At 33.5% G+C, this 10,985-nt stretch overlaps 1 protein-coding gene and 1 long non-coding RNA gene across 4 annotated transcripts; one reads left to right on the forward strand and one right to left on the reverse strand.

The window, feature by feature from the left end:
• Positions 1-2,300: 2,300 nt before the first annotated feature.
• On the reverse strand, positions 2,301-4,957 carry LOC142543553 (uncharacterized). Its single transcript, XR_012819772.1, has 2 exons — positions 4,840-4,957; positions 2,301-2,625 (listed from the first exon to the last, which is right to left on the reverse strand). It is a non-coding gene; the product is annotated as an uncharacterized LOC142543553 (long non-coding RNA).
• LOC142543549 (choline/ethanolaminephosphotransferase 1) lies at positions 2,474-10,722 on the forward strand. Of its 3 annotated transcripts, none has more exons than XM_075650874.1 (19): positions 2,474-2,610; positions 4,721-4,730; positions 4,835-4,885; positions 5,480-5,557; positions 6,045-6,120; positions 6,241-6,263; positions 6,346-6,446; positions 6,843-6,937; positions 7,060-7,128; positions 7,355-7,424; positions 7,838-7,901; positions 7,980-8,020; positions 8,095-8,179; positions 8,609-8,671; positions 9,543-9,601; positions 9,732-9,784; positions 9,943-10,015; positions 10,326-10,395; positions 10,534-10,722. In XM_075650874.1, the coding sequence occupies exons 1-18, from the start codon at positions 2,474-2,476 to the stop codon at positions 10,345-10,347; spliced, it is 1,170 nt and encodes a 389-aa protein (XP_075506989.1). In that variant the 3' UTR covers positions 10,348-10,395; positions 10,534-10,722. The 3 variants fall into 3 exon arrangements, with proteins under 3 accessions (XP_075506989.1, XP_075506988.1, XP_075506987.1); XM_075650872.1 differs by lacking the exon at positions 2,474-2,610 and adding an exon at positions 2,638-2,870 and having other exon boundaries at positions 3,729-4,730; XM_075650873.1 differs by lacking the exon at positions 2,474-2,610 and having other exon boundaries at positions 2,637-4,730; positions 10,326-10,385.
• The last annotated feature ends 263 nt before the right edge of the window (positions 10,723-10,985 follow it).

Here is a 10,985-nt window from a genome sequence, read left to right on the forward strand (position 1 = left end):
AATCCAATTGAGTCTTCAAATGTTTCATGTCATCTTTGGAAAAATAATTGGGATAAAATTTATCAATCAAAGAATAAATAGCACTTTCAGAGAATGATTTGAAGCCATCACTGGGATTCAAGGCTTCACAGAGAGTGAGAAGCTCTATTGAGATGAGAATTCCAATTTCCAGGTGCTCCTAAAGCTGTGAGATATGAGCTTTTTTTTCTATTTTTTTTTTACTTTCTTTTTTTTCTTTTCATTTTATTTTTGTAATGGATGTGCTTAAAGAAATAATTAGACTATACTATGTCTATATATAAAAAAATTGATAATCTTTGCTGGGCTTGAGCCCATCCCAGCCCATACTATAGCTACGCCCCTGCCGAGATATACATAAATATTCAAGATAGAGCACAAATAGACTGTCTCATAACAGTTTTATTTATTAGTGTGTGTTAGTTGTCTCACATCTGTTGGATAAAATTTCTGAGACTTGCATATATGGATTTGGACAATTCTCCTCTTTTGAGATAGCTTTTGAGATTAAGTTAAGTTAAAGTCTCAATCTTAACATGATATCAGAGTTCATGTTACACCGTTTTGTATTGGACTGCCTATAGTTCTGTCATTTGTAAACTTCACGTTTCATATATTTATTCCTGTGCGTGAGAAGTGTGTGTTAGTTGTCCCACATTGGTTGAATAAAATCCCTGAGAGTTGCATATATATAATTGAACAATCATCTTTCTTGAGCTAACTTTTGGAATTAAATTAGGTCAAAGTTGGATCTTAACCGTGTGTATTGCCAAATAATTTAATTATCAATTGATTGTGAAAATTAAAAATTCAACCCATCAAAAAGTTGTGCGTGAAGCATAAATCCAAACTATCGACCACAAGTCAAAAGTATTAAATAATATCTGGTTAGTTGACCATTTTCATAAATGATATGTATATTTTACAAATTTTTTAAAACTGTCCCACAAACAAAAAAGCTTGCAACTTTATTATTGGCGACATACAATATATAATGTTATTTTATGAAATATAATCTTTACGCCAAACTTTATTTTTATCTGACCAAGTGATAATTATTTTTCTTTAATCTTTTAATTGTATACAACGTGTCTAATTTTTTTTGAGTATGTCTATTGTGAAACGGTCTCACGAATTTTTATCTGTGAGACGAGTCAATCCTACCGATATTCACAATAAAAAGTAATACTCTTAGCATAAAATGTAATATTTTGTCATAGATAACCCAAATAAGAGACATGTCTCACAAAATACGACCCGTGAGACCGTCTCATACAAGTTTTTAGTTTTTTTTTCAACCCTTGAAACTTGTAATTGTTAATATAGAAAAAAAATTCAATAAATTTAAAATGATACATGTTTTATTTTTATTAAATATAGAAAACTCAAGCACAAAACTTATTGTAAAATGAAGTTTATTTACTATTTATTTTAGCATAGAATATGGGTTTTTTTTTATGAAATTTACATAATTGAACATAACTAACTGACACAAATTATGATAAAAATCGATTCCAATTTCAATTATATGTTTTGGCAATTCATAACTATTCTAAAATATATCATTTTTTTAAATATACTTTTTTCACGTTATCTCCATTTCTAATTGTTAAAGACTGAATTTTCAAGCAAAAAAAGGGTGACGAGCAAGAAAATTTTCACTCGATACATGAAATATTTATGTAAACAATTTTATATGCAAAAAAATTATATGAATATGTGTCTTATGAGACAATTTCACATATTTTTATTCATAAAACGAGTTAATCATGCTCATATTTATAATAAAAAGTAATATTTTAATATCAAAAATATTATTTTTTACGAGTAAATCAAATAGATTATATATCTAATAAAATTGATCCATAAGAGTTTTCGTGAAACTATATTTGTCATGTAAAAAATACTCCAATCATTTGTTTAATAAATAAATATGAAAATAATTAGAAGTTTATTTTAACACAAAAATATTTATGAAACCGTGTCAATTTTTCGATATTTAATTTTTATATTTTTTTTAATGGGTTGAGATTAACATATTTTCTTCAAAAATATAATATAAGAAACTAAACGTGGCGCAATTAAGAAAGTCCTTTGTGTTTAAATGGAAAATTTATGATAATATTATTATATTTGCTTTAAAAGCATTTCCTTTTCCATTTCCAAAGCTCTTGTCGATCTCTCTGCGCGATACATCACTGGTGAGATTCCGTTCTCCTCCCACTTTTGGATCGATCTCTATGTACACGGATGTGAAATTTCTTTTTACGAATCTGTGTGTATTTTCCGAGATTCTTCGTTCGATCTGTGACTGTCTTCGAATTTCCTACTCGTCTGCTTCAAATTCATTTTTCGATTTGCGTGTTTCGAAGTTATATTTTTTTGGTGCAGGTAACATTGGTTGGAGATTTGTGTGATTATTATTTGTTGAAGGCGTGGTTTTGGAGTGATTAGGATGGGATACATAGGAGCACACGGAGTTGCAGCTCTGCATAGATACAAATACAGTGGGGTGGATCACTCGTACTTGGCCAAATATGTTTTGCAGCCCTTCTGGACTCGATGTGTTACTTTCTTTCCTCTTTGGATGCCGTATGTTTCTTTGTTCTTTTTTTTTTAACTTGGGTTTGTTTTTTCAAATTTGCCGTTGTTTTTTGTGTTCCTGAAGTCCTATTGATGTTTTTGCGCGCATGTTTTGTTTGACTCGTGTTTATGCAATATGTCGTGAGTTGGTTGTGCTGCTAAGTTATACTTTCGAGAGAGAAAAAATTACGAACTTGTTATGATGCTTAAAGGGTGAAAAGTTACTTGATTTTGCTTGGAAAGTTCTCAAATTATGGAGGGAAGGGCATGTAAAATCGTAAGATCAAATCTGATTTCTTTTATCTTTTGTCTGGTGAGGTATCTCTCTAAGATTGCTAACTGTTATAAAATTGACGATGTTCGCAATCGATAGATTTCAGTGTGTGGAAAAATTCTGTATAATCAAGTGTCTAGTAGATCCCCTGTTTTCTCTCTATCAAGATAGATATCTTCTTTGAATCTGGTGGACGTTGTGTCGGATGATCTCGTGTTGAAGCTATTCTGCTGTATGAAGTGCGTATTATATCCGGACAAACTCTCATCCACATCAGTTTGCCTGGGATGGCTGAAGGTACTCCTATGGATATACCTTATGAACCCTGTTACTGTCTTTATGGTGAGCGTCTGATAATTAAATATCAATGTTGCTCATCCCATCTGGCTATTGGTGATATGCTGAGAGTTGCGGGTTCTGCCAAGAGTCACCTCAGGATTGAGGCCAAAGACGCCACAAAAAGGGAGAACTTGTTTATGATTATATGGTTGTCGGAATCATGTATGACACATTAGAAACCTTTGTTTTAGACTGTTTCTATTCTTGATGGATTTTGTAAGACAGTTGTACAAGCACAAAAGCTTGATGATATCCTCAAAGAATATTGAGTTTACATAGTTGGTATCTTACAATCAATGCTATCTTGAAGTAGAGGACTACTGATAATTGGATCCGCCCTTCGAGTGGCAGTAGTAACAGACAAATTTGTTCCTCCTAAAGTTCATGGTGATGATGACGTGAATGGAAAGATCATAATTCCATCTACGATTATATATATTACGGAGGATGTTTGAAGTCGAGGTTTAAAACTTTTGATAAGTACTCCGCGGCGGTTTTTGACTACCATAGCTAGAAAAATATGGTTGCAAACCTAACGAGCAAGAAAACTCATCAAGGATCAGTCATAGAGGTTAAGGTTATCCCTTAGTCAAGGCTGCCCGCTTTTTACTCTCTAAAAAATAAACATTTGAGTGATGTCTAGCTTTAGTTGATTTTATGCTGATTTGCCTTATTCATGGGAGGCATATGAACTCTTTGTTCCACTCAAGTGAGTGGTAGCACCTACGAAGTAATTTTTGGAATATGCGCACTATTTGAAAAATAAACTTGTTAATTTCTTTAGAATAATTTTTTTTTATGTATTTTGTTGTGAATTGGAAAAGAAGTCATTAAGTATTCAAAGTGGTGTCTTAGTGTAACCAACCCTTGGCCCTTGGGGTACTGCCAAGGCTAACTTCATCATTTGCACATTCGTTGAAAAGGCCGACAAAAGAAAGAGGTTTAATTTCTAAGCATGATGTGACGTTTATATTAGATTATTAGGACATTAATTGTTTGGGAATTTTCAGAAACTCGATGGAGAGTTCAGTCTTTCTTGTTTGAGGGCTTTATTTGGTGGTCTCAGTCTGTGAAATAATGCAATTTGAAAAGGAATCTTCTGTGCAGGGAATTATGTATTTGTTAGCCAAACGCACCAAAAGTTTGCTAGTGTTGCATCTGAGTATCAATTTCTTTAATATTTCCTTCACTGTTGCATCACAATATTTTCTGCAGATCTTTTTTTATCTTGCTACCTCAGTTGATTCTTTTGAGTGCTAAGCTATATACTGTTTTAGTTATTTAGCTATATACAGTTCCTCAGAGTTGGATATAGGATATTTAGGAGGCTATTATTGACCATTACCCAATATTTAACGACACATACTGTTTCTTAGAGCAGCGCTTGTGGAGTAGTGTATCCATTAGTCTTATGAATTCATATTTATTCTGATAATAATGATTTTTTTAATGCCTTATACGGTGACTAATAATTTTTTCTTTTGTGCCTGGGCTGGACACTTTCAGACCTAATATGGTAAATGTTCTGTAAACTCAATCTTGTCTTTGCATAGAATTAATTGTGGTTATGACCTCTTTTCTCATTTGTGATTGGTTTAAAATTAAATATTTTTTCATCAGATCACACTTACTGGATTCATATTTTTGATGACATCTGCATTGCTTGGATATGTGAGTGAGATTTCTCTTTCCATCTCTCTCTCCCTCTCTCCCCCTTTCAATCAGTAAGTGATTTTCCATAGAAAAAACTTAACTTTTATTTTTATAATTTTTTTGTTTTCTTTTATCTAAATGAATATGAAATTTATTGCACGTGCAGAACATCTTGAACAGAGTTAAATTTCTTATAAATAGTTTCTGTGATAATGTTTGACAGTTTTTTCTATCTGTACATACTCTATGCGTAGGTGTAGTTGCAATGGAAAAGAAAAAGAATGTGATGCTTTTTAGAAGTTGGTTTGATGAGGATGGCTGGTTGTATGGATTTGTATTTGCAGTATTAAGACTATGTTAGTGCATAGCAGTGGCTATAAACTTTGTGTTTAGTTAGATTATAGAGCTTTGAAAGGGTACAGGTTTTCCCGTCATTCTCATCAGTGCCTCATTTGGAGATTTCCTGTAATTCTTCAATCAAGTAGTTCCTAATATTTTGTTCCTTCAGGCGTTTGTCCACCATTAATACATAACTTTGTTTTTTCATTTGTTAATAATTTTCTTGGAGTGTTACCTCATCCTATGTCCTCATTCTAAAAGTCTCTGTTGCAGTTATATTCACCTCAACTGGATTCACCTCCGCCAAGATGGGTTCATTTTGCCCACGGTTTGCTGCTCTTCTTATATCAAGTATGCTTGTGTTTCAACTAGCAGTGTTCAGAATATGTTTGGAGTCATGGTGTCTTCTATTTTTGAAATATCTTGGAGTCTGAACCTATCTGAACTTAATAATGTACACAACATGGGGGTTTGTTTCATTTTGCGTGCAGTTATTAACTTGTATGATGTTGTTTTTCTTCTTTGTTTTGTATTTTTGTTTTTTTTGGGTGTGGGTGTCTGGGCGAATCTGGTTTGCATTACATACACTATTCACTTATTTGGATTTATGTGTTGGTCCAAATAATGAAAGGGGTTAACTTTAACATGTCATAACACTTGAAATGATAAGGTGGTGATTTGTTAAAATTTTCAAGTTTGTGATACTGATACCTATTACTACAATTTCAGTTTTGTCAAGTCTTCTTTTCATCTCCCAAATTTTGTAGTTCTTTTCAGGTATCTCTTCATTCCAAATTTCTTTTCATATTATTCTTTAATTTTTGAAAAAATATGCTAGACTTTTGATGCTGTTGATGGGAAGCAAGCAAGAAGAACAAATTCTTCTAGTCCATTGGGGGAACTTTTTGATCATGGTGACTCTTTCATTCTGTTCATTGTTGAACTCTTGTTGTCTCCATGGCATTTCTAAGTTTATTCACTTATTGGGTGCTATAATATTTTTAACTAATTTCTATACTTAAATTATATCCCAGGATGTGATGCTCTTGCGTGTGCGGTATGTCTTTGAATTTTGAGTTGCTCTTTTCTCTAGATGTTGCTGTAGTGATTCTTGAAATTTAAATATAAACTTTTTGCAGTTTGAATCCTTGGCATTTGCAAGCACTGCTATGTGTGGACGGAATGCTTTCTGGTTCTGGTTTATATCAGCTGTCCCTTTTTACTTTGCTACATGGGAACAGTAAGTGAATTGGCTTATTCATGTTTCTGGTTCTTTACAGGAGTTGAAAGCATTATTATTACTGTCTGTTGTGTATGTGTTTGAGTTATGCCCTTCTATGGACCTAAGTTTTGCATATTTACTGCGGAAATTTGATTTTAATAATCTCCCTCCCTCTCCCTCTCCCTCTCCCTCTCCCTCTCCCTCTCCCTCTCCCTCTCCCTCATTTCCTCTAGAAAAGGTTGTTGCAGTCCAAATGGGAAAATATCTTTTTTCCTGAACTCTGTTTTTTAGGAGTTAATTTTAGCTTTGTAGATATTTGGTGGAATACATTTGTATTTATCTTACTGTTTACAATTCCCATATTGCAATTACTTGCTCTTTCACTAACTTATTAGTTTTACTTTTTTTGTGCAGTTTTTTCACAAATACACTCATTCTTCCGGTTGTAAATGGACCTACTGAAGGTCTTATGTTGATATATATGGTCCATTTCTTCACAGCTATAGTAGGTATTGCTTCTAGCACTTTACTTCTCTATCATGAACCTTTATTTTTGTTTTTTTGTATATGTTTGCTTACATAAATCTGCAGTGAGACAATGAGGTTTGAATTTCACTTGTTATCTTTTCAGGTGCTGAGTGGTGGGCTCAACAGCTAGGAAAATCTATGCCCTTTTTGAGTTGGGTTCCATTTATTAATGGTGAGTCTTGTAAAATAGAGGACGACGGAACAATGTTGATTTTGTTAACACAACTACTGAGATTAAGTGATTTCCATGTTATTGTAGCATTGCATCAGGTTCTATATTTTTGTTTTATCCTACTGCGATACTAGTCCTTTTCAGGCTTTGTGCCCCTTCTATTTATTATTTCTTTATTATGTTCTTGATTGTATTTTTATGATTTATTTTCTTTTTTCTCTTTCAGAAATCACAATGTACAAAGTTGTTCTGTTCTTCATGATAATGTTTGCTGTTATACCAACAATTGCATTCAAGTGAGTACAATTAATTTGGATTTTCCTTTGGAAGAAGTTATTTACCAATTCTTGGTATTATCACAAGTTCACCATAAACAATTTTTAGGTTTTCTGCTTCACCACATGGAATTGTTAGTCGGTCTAAACCTTAGTTTGCTGTACAATTTATCATCATGCAAGCTATGAGGAACTCGAGAAGTGAAATTAGAATTGATTAAATTTACTATATGTTTCTTAGAAGTCATATGTTTGTGTCCAGAGTAAGGTCCACCTTTAAAATGAATTTTGGTAGTTTACTCGTTACTGATTTCATATCGTATTCACATCAAATTTAATTTGAAGTTTGTTGATTCTCTAGCAGCTGCACCCTTGTTGATACTTAAACTCGTTGAGCTTCAATATGCTTTTAATTTTAAAGTTGTTCTGTGCAGTGTGTACAATGTTCATCAGGTTGTCCAGGGAAGAAAAGGAAATATGTTGCTAGCTTTGGCAATGGTGTGTATGTTTGACACGTATAATATTTGACTTTTAATTTTATTCTTTTTTTGAATCTGTTTTCTCGTATTTTCCCAGCTTTATCCTTTTGGTCTGCTGTTAGGTGGAGTTCTTGTGTGGTATGTGTTGATCTTTATCATTCACTGTGTTTTTAGTTTGTTGTTATGTTCTATTATTGACTATGACCCCGCAGGGACTATATATCTCCTATTGATTTAATGAGAAACTATCCACATCTAGTTGTCGTGGGTACTGGGCTTGCGTTCGGGTTTCTTGTGGTAAGATGTTATCGTTGTTGATGCATTTTTGGAAACCACATGATTTTATGACTTGTGTTTTGGCTTTGGAAAATATGTCATAAAACTTGTTGGAATTAGTGTTTCTAAGTTTGCTTTGGGATCGAGTAGTGGGTTTAAAATTTATTCCAATAATTGGGTATTTGAAATATCTTGTTTGGCTCGAAAAATTTTGAAGTCCATGGATTTGAGAGTTACCTAAACAATTAAATGAATATGTATTGAGGGTTTGAAATCCAAATCCACCGAATCTTTCCACCCAAATGCAGTCGAAGTGATGACTCCATTGTTATAGTGTGCTTGATCAGATCGCATGTTATCGATTTCCTGTCTAAGTCATTATACTGGCTCGTGAAACAGCCTTGTGCTTTAAGAAGCTTCTGCTGCTGATTACTGAACATTGTTTTGCAGGGAAGGATGATACTTGCTCACCTATGCGACGAACCCAAGGGCTTGAAAACACACATGTGCATGGTACAAACTCATTTTAGTTACTTTGATGTTTTGCACCGAGTTTTAATCATGAGATGAAGCATTAGCTAATTATTATGAAACTCAATCTCACTCTTGTGAACCTTGAGCCCGCACAAGAGGGACTTTATTGACCTGGTAACAAAATACTTTACCTCCATCCTTGTTTTATGAAATTTATTATAAGTTGCTAGAAGAATTAATTGTAATAGTCTAATAAAACTATTCACACCCCATCGCACCAACATATGATTGGGTATTACAACTGCAATCTGCACATCTGATACCATTCTGTTCAGCCTAGTGGCATTCTGCACAATGTTTCCCGCTAGCATCTATTTCTTATTCATGTTAACCCATATTGCTAGAGTAGTATGTTGCATTTTTAAAAAAACTGCTCGCACTTTTCCCACATTTTTATGGGAAATGGGTTATGATCTATTTCTTATTCTTTCTTGAGTAGTACATTGCAGTTTTAGGAAACGGCTCCCTCCTTTTCCACATTTTACGAGAAATGGAATATTACATCAATCATTGGTCTTTATTCATTGACCTTTACCAAAAGTTGTAGCTGGTGGTAAAGCTGTAATCAAATATTTTAAACCACACAGCAGCTCGAGCGCCCGTTTCGATTGCTGGTTAATAAGGCTGATGAATTTTATGGCGATGTTTGCATAAGTTACATATTATTGCAATTTTCTTACCTGCACCAGTTCTTCATATGTTGTTATTTCTGTCACGAACGTTTTTTTATTGATAACAACCATTCATTCAACATTACAATAATTCATCTTTTTTTAAGTAAATGGTCGCCAGTCTGTTTTGTCAGAGCCATATTTCTATGTGAGCCTCACTTAATTGTTTATTTCTGCAGTCTTTGTTTTATCTGCCATTGGCCATTGCAAATGCTCTCACTGCAAGGCTAAATGATGGGTGCGTGGTGGTTTTGTTCAGCCAACTACATGTTTTTTTATTTTATTTTTCTGCTGTCGTGTCTCTTTTTCTGAAATGGAATATATGCTTTAATAACATTTATACTGATGAAATCTTTATATCATAGCAGAGTTCCTTTGGTTGACGAATTGTGGGTTCTTCTTGGCTATTGCACATACACAGGTTTAATATTTTATATGAGTTTTCATGCTGTTCACAATCTTCCAATAGAATTTTCAATCTAATATACTGAATCAATTGTTGACACCATTTCCTTTACCTTTCATATGGGGTCCACACCCATCATGCACAAGCCCTTAAATTTTCTTTCCTTTGTGCAGGGGCTCTTTATCTGCACTTTGCCACTTCAGTCATTAATGAAATAACAACAGCCTTGGGAATTTATTGTTTCAGGTAAAGTATACCATTTTTGTCCAGGAGTTCTTCAACCTGGACGTGTGAGAGTTTTGTGAATTCTCTCGATGTCTGAACATAGCTGATAACTACATGTTTCTTGTAACTAACAAGCTACCAATACTTAATTTCTCGTTCTGTTTGTGAACTCCTTACGCTCGACTTGGATGAGATCTGTAGTAGATATTTTACTTCTCGAGATTAATTCTCATAAGTTCCTCTAATGTTGAAGATTTCAACGTATTATTTTGCATCATCACGTCATATTTGCCAAAAGAACTGAATGCCCTTGTATATTCAAACATTCCAGGATAACAAGGAAAGAAGCTTGAGCTTTGACATCAACTACCTCTCCCCAGCATGCACTTCCGTACCTCCAGGTAATCAAGATTTGGTTCCCTCGTTGAAATTCTTGGGTCTAACCCTGAATTATTTGTGTTGTTTCTGGCAAACACCTTCATGCTGCTTTCTCGCGATACTCGTAAACTTGATTTTTATGTGGCCTTTCTTTTTTACAGATATAGCAAATTCATCTTCTCACGGTTTCTAGCTCACCAGCTCCAATTTTTGGCTATGATTAGGTTTATATATTCTTATTTTAAAGTTTGTACGGTCCATTCCTCCAAATTTGATACATGGGAGATGTCTTATTTATTAAGCAATGTACTGCATTGATGTATTGTAATTTGGTTTATAAGTTGACTGATAATTACAGTGTGTTTTTTCTTGGCATTTCAAATTTTATGACGTAATCGTCATTCTCATACAATTTTTCAGGCATATAGTACCTGAGGTAAATGAGTAAATTTGTGGGACGTTAAAATGGTACCAAATAATAAACTTTTTTATTCCTAATTTTTAATCTAGAAAAAAACTTCAATAAACAAAATCGATCCCTGGGTATTTATGGTAATTTGTCCGTGTATTTTTAAATTTTTGTCTCGTACTATAAGACAAATTAGACATCTCC

The sequence above is a fragment of the Primulina tabacum genome, chromosome 4, assembly GCF_025594145.1.
Source record: "Primulina tabacum isolate GXHZ01 chromosome 4, ASM2559414v2, whole genome shotgun sequence".
Taxonomy (NCBI): domain Eukaryota; kingdom Viridiplantae; phylum Streptophyta; class Magnoliopsida; order Lamiales; family Gesneriaceae; genus Primulina; species Primulina tabacum.